The sequence below is a fragment of the Aquarana catesbeiana genome, linkage group LG08 (assembly GCF_042186555.1).
Source record: "Aquarana catesbeiana isolate 2022-GZ linkage group LG08, ASM4218655v1, whole genome shotgun sequence".
NCBI classification, from domain to species: Eukaryota; Metazoa; Chordata; class Amphibia; order Anura; family Ranidae; genus Aquarana; species Aquarana catesbeiana.
This window is the reverse complement of record NC_133331.1, coordinates 32304676-32320495: the sequence shown is the minus strand read 5'-3', so window position 1 is coordinate 32320495 and position 15820 is coordinate 32304676. Positions and strand designations below refer to the sequence as shown.

General features: G+C 41.3%; 1 protein-coding gene across 3 annotated transcripts in view; it reads right to left on the bottom strand.

The window, feature by feature from the left end:
- The window catches only part of STK32C (serine/threonine kinase 32C), a 436616-nt gene that overhangs the window by 317335 nt on the left and 103461 nt on the right, over nucleotides 1-15820 (bottom strand). Inside the window, exon 2 of one of the 3 annotated variants that reach the window (XM_073595673.1) lies at nucleotides 10563-10621. The exons of the other annotated variants lie outside the window; for them this stretch is intronic. Coding sequence (XP_073451774.1) covers nucleotide 10563 — 1 coding nt within the window. The 5' untranslated portion in view covers nucleotides 10564-10621. The remainder of the gene's footprint in view (nucleotides 1-10562; nucleotides 10622-15820) is intronic. 3 annotated transcript variants of the gene reach the window in all.

Below are 15820 nucleotides of genomic sequence, written 5' to 3'. Positions count from 1 at the left end.
AGTGTGGCGTATAATTTAGTTAATATGTAAAGTTTTTAAAAAAAGGCAATTTATTCTTAAATATCTCTATGCAGCGGTAAATATAAATAACCAACTATATGGTTAGGGAGCAAAATATCTAATCCACTCTGAGAATAACAGACAGAAGAGATATACTGTATATACTATTAGAGGAGATATACTGTATATACTATTAGAGGAGATATACTGCATAAACTGTTATAGAAGAGATATACTGTACATACTATTAAAGGGTGAATCTGATAAATATTATCAGACTCAGAGATCAAATGTCTTCCTTCAAAAAAAAATTGGTTTGTAGCTGAATTTCCAATAAACAGTAGTATAACTTACCCATTTCTACTCTTATTATTTTGTTGACCTATTTATTGCAACTTGAAATATTCAAAATCAGGTTAGTAAACAGTCTGTTTTGTATTTACACAAAGGGATTAACCCAGAATAACTATGAAATTTGCTCCAACAAACTGCTACAAAAGATAAAGAGAAGTAACATAAATCAGCTCAATGCTATGTTTCTCAGCAGAAGCGATAAGAACGGTAAGCAGTTTGATACTTAGGCTTTATTGTGTGCAATCTTATCTGGAAAAATGGAAACGTCTGTTTTTTTTTTTTTTTCAAATCACAGTACTCTGGGGAACCACTGTAATTAGAACTAGAATAGTGTAATTAAAAAATACTTTGCTAAATGTTGCAAAAGATTAAATTTTCTGAACATTATTCAAAATTAACACTCAACCCAGCATATTGTAGTTTTTGGTGGGGTGCATTACAGTATTAGGGCGTACACACGGTCGGACTTTGTTCGGACATTCCGACAACAAAATCCTAGGATTTTTTCCGACGGATGTTGGCTCAAACTTGTCTTGCATACACATGGTCACACAAAGTTGTCGGAAAATCCGATCGTTCTGAACGTGGTGACGTAAAACACCTACGTTGGGACTATAAACGGGGCAGTGGCCAATAGCTTTCATCTCTTTATTTATTCTGAGCATGCGTGGCACTTTGTCCGTCGGATTTGTGTACACACGATCGGAATTTCCGACAACGGATTTTGTTGTCGGAAAATTTTATCTCCTGCTCTCCAACTTTGTGTGTCGGAAAATCCGATGGAAAATGTCCGATGGAGCCCACACACGGTCGGAATTTCCGACAACACGCTCCGATCTGACATTTTCCATCGGAAAATCCAACCGTGCGTACGGGGCATAAGAGTTCCCACATATCACAACACAGAGTAAGAGACTTTTCCACAATATGTCTCTGCACAACCTCCCACATCATCAGGAAGGTCTCACCTTCTTGACACTGGACTCCTTTTTTATAGTGGTGCACAGAAATGAAAATTCTGGACCGAAACCAAAAAATTCAGGATGCACTTGGCCGAAAAACCGAAACCGAAACAGTTTAAAAAAAATATATATTTTTTTTAAATCTAATTGTATTATATTCAACGTTTTAATTAATAATGTAAACTTAAATGAATATGTATCTTTTCGGCCATTTTCGGCACCTACTTTCAGCTAATAATTTTCAATGCCCATTATCGGCACCTTTTTTTCTATTGGTAAAAAAAATGCAGATAACCCTATTTTCGGCTGATAATTTTCAGTGGCTGTTATATGGCAACCAAAATGTTATGAAGTTAGAAAAAGGAATTGTCCCCCATGAGGGGTTTTCTAGGCAGGAAAGAGAATTTAAAAAAATATATTGAAGAAATGTATCAAAAATTTCTATCTTAGACATAAATAATCAGTACATGAGCTGTGATCCACAGTTAATAAAAAACCAACATCACTGACATGGCAGTGTACAATAATGATACATATCGATCGTGCACCATAAACAGATGGTATATAAATCTTGTAAATGAATCTGACGCGTTTCGCGTTATAAAGTTATGGACAGATGGTGAAAAGTATATTTAGTGTTATTTTCTGTCCGTTTCCCCATTAATACTATTCAAAAATTGCCTGAATTTCCAATTCTTCTTCACAGGGAACCCTTTGTGGAAATCAATACTGATTTGAACATGAAAGTGATGTGCTTATCTCACCGAGCATCAACCCTTCATTTTTTTTTTTCTCCATTTGTAGGGAGATTATAGGTTTATTTCTTCCCATTCAGTTGTAGGAAATGCTGTTCTTTTATAGGAGGTGATTTGATGCTCATTTACTTAAATTGTAAATAATAGTTTTAGGATCCAGTGGGGCTGATGCACAGTGAGATAAGTGCATCACTCTTGCTGTCAAAGTCAGTGTTTCCCCATTAAGTAGCTTCTCCCTCACATCCTACCCAATGATAGGCAAAACCTTAGGGGCAATACAAAGGCTGAGAGTGTCACAAGAAGAGTAGAGGAAAATCTCCCAATGAAGACGCATCTCCACCACTGATAGCTGTCAAAGCTGGAAGCTCTCATCACAGTTGCCTGATGATGGAGCTGAAGTAAAAGCTCCAAAATGTTGCTGTATCTATATGACTAATAAATAAGCTTAAAGGAGAAATACAGCCAAAGCTTGTTTGGCTGTACTTCTCCTATGGATCACAGGAGTGCAGTTTGTTCTGCACTCCTTTGACCCATTTTCAGCAGACAGTGGGCTGTGGGTGGACATCACAGAGCCTTTCAATTTGGGACCTGCACCACACCCCTAGCAATTGACTCCCAGTTTTGTTGTACTCTTATTGACTTTAATGGTGCCCTTAGGGAGATTCAGTCTGTCTACTTGTCCATTATCACTGAAAGTGAAAGAAAATGACATATTTTGGGTTGTCACCTGAACAGAAATAGAAGGGAAATCTTCCAATAATGGCACTAGGTACTCGCTTCTAGTTTTATACAAAAAAAATCCTTGTTTTTTTATTTATACTGCATAGCAATCTATGATGCAGTGGCGATGCATGTTCAGTCTCATTAGTTTCTCCACTGCTGCCTGTGTAATCCCCCTCCCCCTCCTCCCTGCTATGCCGGCTTTCTTCTCCTTGTTACATTCCCGCAACACCGCCTGTGTTTCCCCTACAGCTGGCTATAAAGCTGGTTGTTTAGCATACACTGGGCTGTCTTTGAAAAATGGCCCGAAAACCCAAAACGCGTATGCCAGCCCACTTCCTCCTTCCCAGATTACAGGGATAACTTTCCACAAATTTGTGGCAGTGTTGAATTGTAAGTCTTGTTAACTTGCTGCACATTTTCACTGACAAGTTGTACACTTGCAGAGCACTTGAACCACAAGTTCTAGCTGACACTTTTCCACTTTTCGTGGCAAGTCTCTAGCAAGAGAATCAGAGGCCTGGTCGTTGGACACTCCATTATGGTTTAATCCCAGACTATCCCATTTTAATAAAATTCCAGACCAGTATGGGCCCGACTAGGCATCAAACAACTGAGGAACATAATGGGAGGGGAGAGATTGCTTACCTTTGATCAATTAAAGGATAGACATGACCTCCCAAACTGGTACTTTTTCCGTTATTTGCAGCTGCAGAACGCATTTACCACACAGTTCGGGACAGGCGCAGTGGAACTTCAAACTTCACCCCTGGAACGGTTACTTTGTGACAAATCTGTGCGAAAGACGCTGTCAGAAACCTATAAAGAGCTATTTGTCGACATGCCCCAGACACTTGGAAAGTGTGGGGATAAATGGAGCTCAATAGTCCCAATTTTCAAGGGGACGACTGGGACGATATGTGGGACCACCCAACTCAGTTCCTGGTATCCTGGCGCGTGATCGATATGTCCAATTTAAGATACTTCATAGGGTATACTATACCCCAGCAAGAATAGCCAGTATCTATGGTTCAGATAACGCAAATTGCTGGCGGTGCACTACCGCCATGGCAGATTTCAATCATATATTCTGTCATTGTCAACCAAGATAGGAATTTTGGGCAGGGGTTCCAAGAACCATTCAGGGGACTACTTTTCCCCGTGACAATATCAGTATGTCTGCTGGGTCAGGTGGAGGAGGTGGCACCACTTAGGGCCCAAAGAACCATGCTTTCCCTCACTTTGTTCTATGCATGCAAAGCTATACTACTATGCTGGAAAAAGCCTGAAGCCCCATCTCTAGCCTACTGGAAGGGCTTGGTGAATAAGGCACTGCCCTTCTATAAAGCCACGTACTTGAGCAGAGGTTGCCCCAAAAAGTTTGAGAAAGTATGGCAATGCTGGCTGTCATCAGATGACACTCTGTAACTGAGGGGTTTAAGTAATGCATAAACAGAATCTCCACTAGTTGGAGTAGCCTGGCATGCTTAGCAATGACCAAGTGATTTGGCTTACTGCTCTATATCACATTAGTCTACACTGCCTTAATTGATGTAAGGATGCTGGAGGGGTAATACATACTGTTTAACTGCCTGTAATTTTTGGGACATTGCACAACAGGGATGGGGGTTGTTGGGGTTGCATTTTATGTATTGTTTATAAAAATGTGAATAAAAATAATTTTTCAAAAAAAAGTCTCTAGCAAGAGAAAAGTTGCAGTGGTGAGACTAAAGCAAGAGCTCTGCAAGTCTACAGCATGAAAATTCAGCCACAGTGACCCCCTGTGGTGGGATGACTATTGCACAACATAACTGAAACAGACATTGCAGTAGACGTACAGAATGTTTGCAAAGAAATTTGATCTGGAGTCATGCAATGCGGACTTGCTGCAACTATGCAACAAACTTGTGAAGCCTGGCAAGTCTAGCAATAGCTTTTCAAATTTGCAGCCCAATTGCTTTCTATCTGGGTTGGCATTGGTTGCTGTTTTGAGTGTTAAGCCCCATACACACGATAGGAATTTGTACAAACTTTCCCTTGGATGTTTGTACAAAGGGCGTTGGCCATAAGTTTGTATTGCATACAGATGGCAGGAATTTTCCAGCCAACTTTCACCAAATCACGTGGTTTTTCAGCTCTTTACCACCACCCTTTGGTCAACTTCTGTATTGTTTTTTGATACTGTGTCAATCTCGCCACTTTTATCTGTGAGATTGACACCCGAGCCGGGTTCGCACTGGTGCGGGTATGTTTGGTATGAATCTTGATGGGGAACTCCACGCCAAATTTTAAATAAAAAAACGGCATGGGTTCCCCACCAGGGGCATACCAGGCCCTTAGATCTGGTATACATTTTAAGGGGAACCCCCTACGCTGAAAAAACGACGTGGTGGTCCCCCCAAAATCCATACCAGACACTTTTCCGAGCACGCAGCCCGGCCGGTCAGGAAAGGGGGCTGCGTGCTCGGATAAGGGTCTGGTATGGGTTTTGGGGGGGACCCCCATGCCATTTTTTTGGCGTAGGGGGTTCCCCTTAAAATCCATACCAGAACGAAGGGCCTGGCATTCCCCCAGAGGGGAATTCCCTCTCGCGCCCACCGCAGTAGGAAAATGTGTTTTTCCTATTGCAGCCAGCGCGAGATGTACAGTACCCTGTCGCCGAGAACATTCTCGCGGCTGGGTACTGTAGTTTGTACAAAAGTTCGATGCTTTTGTGTACACACGATTGGACTTTGCTCCATCTGGCTTTTGTTGCTGGAAAGTTTGTCCGTTCGCACAGCCAACAAAAGTCCGATGGAAACAGAAAAAGTTTGTCCGATGGAGTGTACACACGGTCGGATGTTGCTCCAAAACAGCTAATTTGCATGTTTGTTGTCAAAAAGTCCGATCGTGTACGGGCCTTAAGAGGGAGGCCGGTGCAGATGCTGTTTGTGGGCTGATTCTGTTGGCCCTGGCTCACCATCATCCAGCTCACCGATCCCTCTCTTGGTCTGTGTTGCTGTGCTATGGATTACCACCCTCTACCTCGGTGCCGCCCCCCCCGTTTGCCTAAACGTTTGGATATTTTGTGTACAATAAATTCTGACACTTTTTTACTGATCCAACGCCTTGGCACCTTTGTTTTTCATGGCACTAGTTCTGGTGACCTGTTTTGGCCATGGGACAAAAGTAAAGGTAGCTTTTCCCAATGGGACGCAGAAAAAAAAAAAAACCTCACAAGGGTTATAACGTTATAACCTTACCTTACTCTATTCAAAATAATAAAAAAAGTTTTGCCATTAATTTAATGTGTTATTCACTTTCACCTTTGAAGAACGCCTACCCAGATAAAAAATCACCAGTTACCATACAAAAGGTCATATTGAGTGAACCTTCTTCTTTCTCCTATAATGAGCTGCAACAGCACTGAAGTCTTCAAAAAAGGATAATTCATCCCTGTCCGAGAACCTGCCCTAGTACTGAGTGCCAAATGGATCATGTTTTCAAATCCAATCACCTTTGGATATCTATCGGTGTCCTAGATGTCTGTAGCACAAAACCTCAGAAAGCCAAATCATTTGTTAAATCCAAATACTGTAGAGCACTAGCTGTACAAGCTAGGTGCGTAGACTCATCGAAAATCTATTCCTTTATATTCAAGACAAGGCTTAGATGACTTTCACCGATTACAGACTTGTTTATTAACAGACTAGACAAGAAACTCTTGATATTGATCATTTCATTAAGCTGCTAGTTATTTATAGAATTAGCTCCCGGTAAATACTCAAATCACGAACGCCATTATCTGCTTTTAGACACTAAGAAGAAAGCTCACGGTTTCAGCCAATGTGCAATACACAGCTGAAGAAACACAAGCGCCTTAAAGGGAAATTCCCATACACCTCATTGGGACTCGTGTATCATAAATAATCATTTTATACAGAAACTAGCAAAAGTGTGCCCATTCCAAAGCAGGCAAGGCTTGGAATGGGGACAACTGTGGTAGAGAGGGAAGCTAGGTATGGGGGTGGGGGGAGATAGATGCTAGTAGAATGGTGAGTGTGTGGGGGTCTTTGGAATAGTGAGACTGTTGGGGCTATAGAGTTGTGAGTGGGGCAGAGAAGAGCGGTGACAGCAAGGTGCAGAGAGAAAGGGGTGGAGGCAGAGTGCTGAGGAAACGGGATCAGAGTGGTGATAGTGATGGTTTCGCAGTGGTGAACAAAGGGCACAGGGTCTAGTGGTGATAGGGACAGTGCGCCTATGGCAGAATTGTCAAGAATGGGGCCCAGGGTGGCATGAAGAGAGAGGGAGGTGGTAGAGCATTGGGAGCAGGAGGGGCGGCAGACTGGTGAGGGGGGGCAAGAAAAAATGGTGAGAGCAAAGATGGGTAGGTTGGCAGTTGGTGATGTTTTTAGTGCATTGGCATAAACCTGGTGCATGTGCGTTTGGCATAGTCCCTAGATACCAGAAATTCTGAGCATGGACGCGTACCGCAATTCACTTCTATGCGCCACCTTTAACTCCGCAGCTATGGAAAATTGTTATGGAAGATTTTATGCAAGGCATATTTTATTTTTCAAATCTTTTATTTATTCAGAAGAGAAGACTTACAGGTTTAACGCAATGAGGATACACAAACATATAATACAACACAGTATATCATTAGATAACATCATGTAACAAAATGAGGACGGAGACCTTATGTTTCATAGAAGTCCAGGCTGCAAGGCATATTTGATGCCCAATAGGATCATTACATCTTAACTTTAACCCAGGACCAAAGCCTAGTACACACTAGCTGATTTTTTTTTTTCATTCAACCCAACAGGCTGACTAAAAAAAAAACTGAAGAGCTCATGAGAAGGCTCAGCAAAAAGTATCGAATGAATAGATGACTGTTGCGTATCTTTTCAATCAATACTTTTTGCTGGGCCTTCCAGGGTGATGGCGGTCTTCCGGGGGTACGTTTTGCTTTCTGTTTTTAATCCAATGGAGTGTGCTATAAGCATCTGACTGTTGCAATTGTAAGTTTAAAATGCAATAGATACATGCATAGTATTTTATGGTTAATAATTTGTATAGGCATTGACTGTTTGTACTTTTTTTTGTAGAGTTATCATATCCTATCTACCCCTGAGGAAGGAGTATCTCTAGCAGACACCCAAACGCGTTGGGTGAAGGATATTTCCTACATACCATCTATTTGTAACAATTGTATCACCAGTAGTGGCTGTAATGTATACTCCATAACATATGCTTTAACTATGTATTTCTAATAAATATATGCATACTTTTTCTACAACATTAAGTTGTTACATTTATCCGAGTGCCGCTAAAGTCCAAACCCCAAGGGGAACTCTCTTTTCTCTGTCCTCTGAGCTATTGTGTATTGACAGCAGGGAGACTTCCCTGATCGGATAATAAATATGATCAAGTGACAATGAATTACCTTATGTTTTTTTTTTATTTGGCTGAAAGTGAACCTAGGCTATATTATTTCCTCCACTTGATTGATAATAATAGTAAAAACCCTATTAACAATAACCGTAACCACTTTATTAATATTAATAAAAAAAAAAAAAACCTGGACATGAAAGTAGAACTGTGCCCATATATGGGCATGCAAAATGTTTTTAATATTAATAATGAATAGTAAATATGCTCTAAAACAAGCCCTCTAAAACTGTGGAGTCATTTTCTTTTGTGCAGAAAGAGTTTTCACTTATATTTTTTCTTAGTAGCTGTTTCCCCCTCCCTACTGACGTGGCAACTTCTGAGCCCTCTAACCTCTAATGTAATCGAGAAGATGCATAGGAAGAGGGGAGAGCAAATTGCTAAGACCCATCATGAAAGACCTAAGCTAGTCATACACCAGTAGAATTTCATTTAAAGGTTCAGACGAAAATTCAGCAAAATCAGTCATTAGAATATTCAACAGTACAATCATAGACTCAACAAATTGTGTTCAAATTTTGTCCAGAATAATGGACATTCTGAATTTATTAAACAACGCTTCAATCCACTCAAATCCACTCAATACATTATGCAAAAAAATTGTATTTGCATTGGCCTTTCATACATTCTTCTAATATATATATATATATATATATATATATATATATATATATATATATATATATATATATATATATATATATACACAGTAGCTTATAGTACATCAGGGACGTGCGGTGAGGTGAGTGGCTGGTGAGGCACTGGCTAGTATCAGAGCCAGATACACACAGGTTACATACGCCACAATCGTTGTAATGAGTTGTAGTGAGAGCAATAATTCCAGCACTAGACCTCCTCTGTAACTCTAAACAGGTAAACTGTAAAAAAAATTAAAGCGTCGCCTATGGAGATTTTTAAGTACTGAAGTTTGGCGCCAACTTTCGTGTGTGTGTGTTTTTTTTATATATATATATATTCATGAAACAGTTTTTTCCCCAAAAAACGCGTTTGAAAAATTCCTGCGCAAATACCGCGTAACATAAAAAGTTGCAATGACCACCATTTTATTCTCCAGGGTGTCTGCTAAAACAATATATATAAGGTTTGGGGGTTCTAAATAAATTTCTAGTTAAAAAAAAAAAGATTTTTACATGTAGGAGAGAAGTGTCAGTTTTGGCCTGGGTGGCAAGGGGTTAATTACCATAAGCAATATACAAATAATTCGTTTATATTATTTTTAAGGTAATTTACTATATTTTCAAAAACTGGACTCAAGCAGGTGGCTTAACGGACAAATTACTGAAGTTTGAAGTTATAACTTCAATCCAGTAATTTTACAGTAAATGGATAAATAATAAATTATTATCTTATAACATATAGTATAATAATATATGATTTCACTTGTACCTTTTCAGCAGGCAGCAGATTCTCATTCTCCCTCTTAACTGTGTGAGAAAAACGTGGGATTGTGGGTAAATCTTTTTTCCTTCTAGTTAAGAGGGCTGGGCTGGAAGGGAGTATTTGTCTTTTAGACACATGCCCCCTTCTATGACACTGTAGTGAGAGGCGTGCCTCCACTGCAGCATTTTTATTGGACAGCTTGTTCCAATGGTGCTTTACCATTGGTCCAAGACTCCAAGCTGTCCATTAGGCTCAGTGCTTCTGAGAAGAAGTGAGGAGAGGCACTGTGAGCTCATCCTCTCAGTCTGCTGCAAACAGTGTGCCAGCTTGTATTTAAACTGGCCGCTCTGTATGTAGCTTCTGACAGGCTGCACAAGAAGCCCCGTATCTCCGGAACTATAAGTGGCAGGAGCCCCACATTTTGACCAGTGATGGGGTAGGACTTCAGATCGCCGAGCTACGACCCTCAAAGCTTGATCTTTTTTTTTTTTTATGTTTGTTTGTTTTTTGGCCTTTTTTTTTTAATGTTCATGGCAGGAGAGGCTCTGCCTTACCTGCCTCCCCTGACTGCACATCCCTGCAGTACATGAACCAACTAATGTCCTTGACAATGAATGTTTTACTTCCACATTAAAGTTTTCCAAGCACATGCGCTATTGCAAAAGTTTTGATTTTTCAAGGATGAATTTCTACATAGTAAGTTCAACTACAGAAGTCAGGGGTTTTTTTAAAGTTTCTTTTTTATTTGAGAGTTAATTTCTATACAGTATGTGCAACTACAGAAGTAAGAGGATTCTTTTTGTTTTCATATATATTAGTACTGCATGTTGGGAATTTGCAAACATTTGAATGTTAATTGCTTGCCCTGAGTTCTACGTGAGGAAGGCGGGTTAAGGGTAGTCATGCCAATTTATTTTACTACTCCAAACCTGCTTACTTTATGCCTGGGAAACTTCACAGTTAGATTCCGCTTAAATCTTTAGCTTTTATTTGAATCTAAACACAGACAGAAAAATCAAGAGGTTCATTAAAAATGCATTTAACAAGATCAAGGTGTAGCTTTAGGTGCAATAAACAAATAGGGTCTAACATTCTGTTTTAAATACAGTAGATCCGTTACACTTCAAAGACTGTTAGTTAAATATTAATCTAAGCTCAGCATATTTTGTTAACTATGCACAGGCTTTTAGAATTTATACCTTCCTAATTTTTTTTTCATGAATACCTGGCTATGGAAAAAAAAATCTAAATTAATCTATAGCAAAGTCTAAAAACAGGAGCAAGACCTTCTAGAACAAAGAGACTTTATATATGGTGATTGATGATATTTTCTAAACGATACATTTACTTGTAAAATGTGTTCATTTATTTAAAATGATGTTACAGGCTTTTTTTTTTTAATAACAAGCATTTCATAATTACCTGCTCTGTGTAATGGATTTGCACAGAGCAGCCCTGATCCACCTCTTCTCGGGTCCCCCCGTTGGCGTTCCTAGCTCCTCCCTCCTGGAGCTTGCTATGGGGGGCACCCAAGCAGGCTCACTCACGAGCCACTGCTCTGTCTGTTCACTCAGACATAGAGCGTGGCCTGGCCCCGCCCCGCTCCCTCCTCACTGGTTCGCTGGCTGTGACTGACAGTAGCAGGAGCCAATGAGCTATGAGTAGGCACTTGGACAAGTGCGAAACGCGTTAGCCTATGATCTGTACACTCTGTCCGTGATGTCCTGTATCTGATGTGTTCCTGATTTTATAATAAAGATACTTGGATTATTACTTCCTGGAGTGCGGCTGTCCGGACCTTTTCGTTTGCAAGGAGCCAATGGCTCCCGCTGCTGTCTCAGCCAATGAGGAGGGAGAAACACGGGAGAGACACTGCTCTACAGCACATCGCTGGATCGAGATCAGGCTCAGGTAAGTATTAGGGGGGCTGGGGGGGGTGCTGCACACAGAAGGTTTTTTTACCTTCATGCATAAAATGCCTTAAGCCTTTACAACCACTTAATATATTTGTGGAAAAAAAGCAATTAGTCAAACTAAACTTCTTACCAATGTCTTTCGTTTCCTGGTATTTGAGAGCTGCTATTACAACCCAGACCAGTGTAAACATTGTGTGTTTTACAGTCAGCAGCCTGCTCTGTAAATGCAGACATGGACAAGAACAAAGACATCTGCTCAGCACACCTGTTTAAAGCGGAAGTTCCACTCATAAAATTAAGTTTGCATTATTCTGCAGCATTAAACACAATTAACAACATTTGGAAACATTTTTTTTTTTTTTTACTCACCTTTTCATGTCTGTTGCTAAGGGGTCTCTCGTAATCTGCCTCTTCCTTTCCCTGGCGCCTGACGTAATTTCCCTCGGCGCCCGTGCTCGCTAGTGCTCCTGGGGAGATACTTGTCATCATTTCCCAGGAGTCAGTGGGCAGCGCCGAGGGCTTCGCTGCCATCACAACGGGGGCGGGCACTTCCAACAACGCCGCCCATTGTGATGGCAACGTCAGTAGTGTACGGCGCTGCGCCGTACATACTGCGCATGCGCGAGAACGGGCGGTGCATGCTGGTCACTCAGCTGCACCAGAGCCCGTAAGATAATGCTTGTGGGCTTCACATGCCCACAAGCAAGATGGTAATAGCCAAGAGCAAGGAATAAAAGAGATCTTGCTCAATTAAATCGTCAATCGAGCAGCGTTTAAAAAAGAGACACGTGACTGCTAGTAATAACTTTTTAAATATTAAGATATTCATCCAAAAAAAAAAAAAATTTTCACAGTTGGAACTCCGATTTAATCAAATGCCTTTAATTCCAGGAGCCATAATGATTTCTGTGCTGCAATGCACTCATGCAGTCACTGGAGATCACAAACTGATAGAAGCAGGCAGTCCCTACATCAGTTGCGCTAAGCACACCATCCCACTTGCATAAAGAACGCCAAACTCAGGAGTCAGAGTCTTAAATAGACTCTGCCTGACCTAAAATGGCCACGAAGGTCACCTGGAGTATGTGCATCCAATTGGATCACTACCCGAGTGACCAAGGAAATGATAGAGAAACATAGCTTCTCTCGCTATAGCATTGCTGCTATGGAATAGCACCACCTGCAGTGGAGAACATAGACTGCACCTGCCTACGTGCTCTGTATTTGTGGATATATTAAAAGAGTCAATGGGGTTGATTTCCTAAAGGCAAAAAGACTATGCACTTTGCAAAGTGCAATTGCTCCAGACCTTAGTAAATAAGCAGAAATAAGAAGCGGGTTTTTGGGACTTTGAGTGAGGCACAAGACACGTGGTAGGAGAAATATTAAAATTGTTTAATTGGCATATAAACAAAGCGTTGAAGATGAGTATTTTTATCTATATACACAAGGCGATAGCATCCAAAAAAAAGAAGAATTCATGTATGTACATGCACGCATCTGAAATTGCATAGTATCCCATGGAAGTAACTAGTATAAAAAGCCAATGTTTATTGAATAATAGATACAAATGGATTATAGGATGCAAATAAATCACAGTTGCCACTCATCAGGAGAAAACGCATTGCGTATCTGAAAAAACATTTTTTTGAGATACGCTATGCGTTTTCTCCTGATGAGTGGCAACTGGCCACGAAACGCGTCAAGCCTATCAATGTCATCATGTTCCCAACACATAGCTTGACCTCAACTGTGATTTATATGCATTAAATAAATCTGTCCTGTCACTAGGCGGAACAGGGAAATGCTTTGTTTACAAAAGTATCTCCCCGTCCTACCTCTCCGTGACACGATCGCGGGCACCCGGGGGACATCGAGTCCGCGGGACCCCCTCCTAAAAGATTTCAGTTTTATTTCCCCCTCCTAAAAGATTTCAGTTTGTTTTTCAACTGAGTTGTACAGTTTATAGGTCACATTAATGGTGGAAAAAGTTCTGAAATGAATTATCTTTGTCTCATTTTTTTGCATCACAGGAACCTGAGATTTTAACAACGGGGTGTGTAGACTTTTTATATCCACCGTATACTGTACATTAAAAGTAATCCTAAGCAGGCTTTCTTTTATATAACTGAGTAACTGAGCTCATGCAATCTACTGCCCACGTCTGTGGGCACATTTATCAAGAAACACAAAAAAACTTGAACTGTCAGGCAGGGGCGTTGCTAGGGGGTGGCTTTTGGGGCTATAGCCCCGAATCTGGGGGCAATAGCCCCGAGTCTCTGCAGGAGTCCCCAAAGGGGAGGGGAGGCTCTCTGAGGACCCTTATGTAAGTGGGGGGGCTCTCTGGGGACCCTGAAGTAAGGGAGCGGCTCTCTGGGGACCCCGATTTTAAGGCAGAGGCTCTCTAAGGACCCAGATTTAAGGGGGGGGGGCTCTCTGGGAACCCTCATGTAAATGGGGGGCCCTCTGGGTACCCTGATGAATGGGGGAGGCTCTCTGGGGACCTTGATGTAAGGGGGGCTCTCTGGGGACCCTGATGTAAGAGGGGACTCTCTGGGGATATATACACACACGTATATTACTGTATATACATGTGTATGCCCGCCCAAGTGTATGACTTTCTTTACTACGCTGCTATGGGCTCTAGCCCCAGATCTTTTGTAGACCTAGCAACGCCCCTGCTGTCAGGACTGTTGAAGACCCCAGTGCAGCTTTCAAGGGACAGCGGCAGAAAAAGGAACCAGTTGTATCTCCAGGGTTGTATCTTTTTGATTTACCTGGACATATTGAGGTAACTGTTGTGTTTTAAAGTGCACAATCTTTAACCACTTTAGCCCCGGTAGGATTTACCCCCTTCCTGACCAGAGCACTTTTTGCGATTCGGCACTGCGTCGCTTTAACTAACAATTGTGCGGTCGTGCGACGTTGCACCCAAGCAAAATTAATGCCCTATTTTTCCCACAAATAGAGCTTTCTTTTGGTGGTATTTGATCACCTCTGCGGTTTTTATTTTTTGCGCAATAAACAAAAAAAAAGAGCGTCAATTTTGAAACAAAAAGCAATATTTTTTACTTTTTGCTATAATAAATATCCCCTAAAAATATATAAAAAAACTAATTTTTTTCTCAGTTTAGGCCGATATGTACTGTATTCTTCTACATATTTTTGGTAAAAAAAAAAATATTGATTGGTTTGCACAAAAGCTATAGCATCTACAAAATAGGATAGATTTATGGCATTTTTATTATTATTTTTTTTATTAGTAATGGCGGCGATCTGCCATTTTTATCATGACTGCGACATTATGGCGGACACATCGGACACTTTTGACACCATTTCGGGACCATTGTCATTTATACAGCGATCAGTGCTATAAAAATGCGTTGATTACTGTGTAAATGACACTAGCAGAGAAGGGATTAAACACCAGGGGGTGATCAAGAGGTTAAGTGTGTCCTAGGGAGTGATTCTAACTGTGGGGGGGAGGGGCTGCCACTGACATGACAGCGATCACTGCTCCCGATGACAGGGAGCATTGATCTCTGTCATGTCACAAGGCAGAACGGGGAAATGCTTTGTTTACAAAGGCATCTCCCCGCTCTTCCGCTCCGTAACACGATCGCGGGCCCCCGGCGAACATCGAGTCCACAGGACCTGCGGGCACGGTCACGGAGCACGCGGCGGGCGCGCTTACAATGCTGCGATTTAAAGGGGACGCACTTGTACGCCTATTTGGCCAGCCGTGCCATAGTGCCGACGTACATCGTCGTGCGCTGGTCGGCTAGTGGTTAATGTCATGTGTGTTGATATTTTAGTAATAGTTGGGTATCTGAGGGTGAAGAAAAGAATGTTCCCAGTCTACAATACAAAGAATTGTTTTCACCCAGTTACTTATTATTAAACGTCCTGGAAACAAAGAATGCGCAAATGTTCTGCCTGCCTGTTCCCTCTCGTTTTCATCATATTTAGTAGCTGGCACTATTTTCTTTCTGTACCAGTTTGCTTTTCAGTTGCTGTTGCCATGGAAACCCAAGGTAATTGTGAATAACCTGCAAGTCAAGCGCACTCTACTTTGTATTGCAGGCACTGACACCATGGCCTGGGACACAATGCCTTGTCAAACTTCCAGATTTGTGTTCATCAATACTTGGCCTTCCATTTAGACATGAGTGGCATATTTTCTCTGCAATCAGGCTGTCTATTATTCCAAACAAGAGAAATAGACAGCCATCAAAAATCAATACTATGTACTATTCAACATTGCTCTGATGAATCGGTG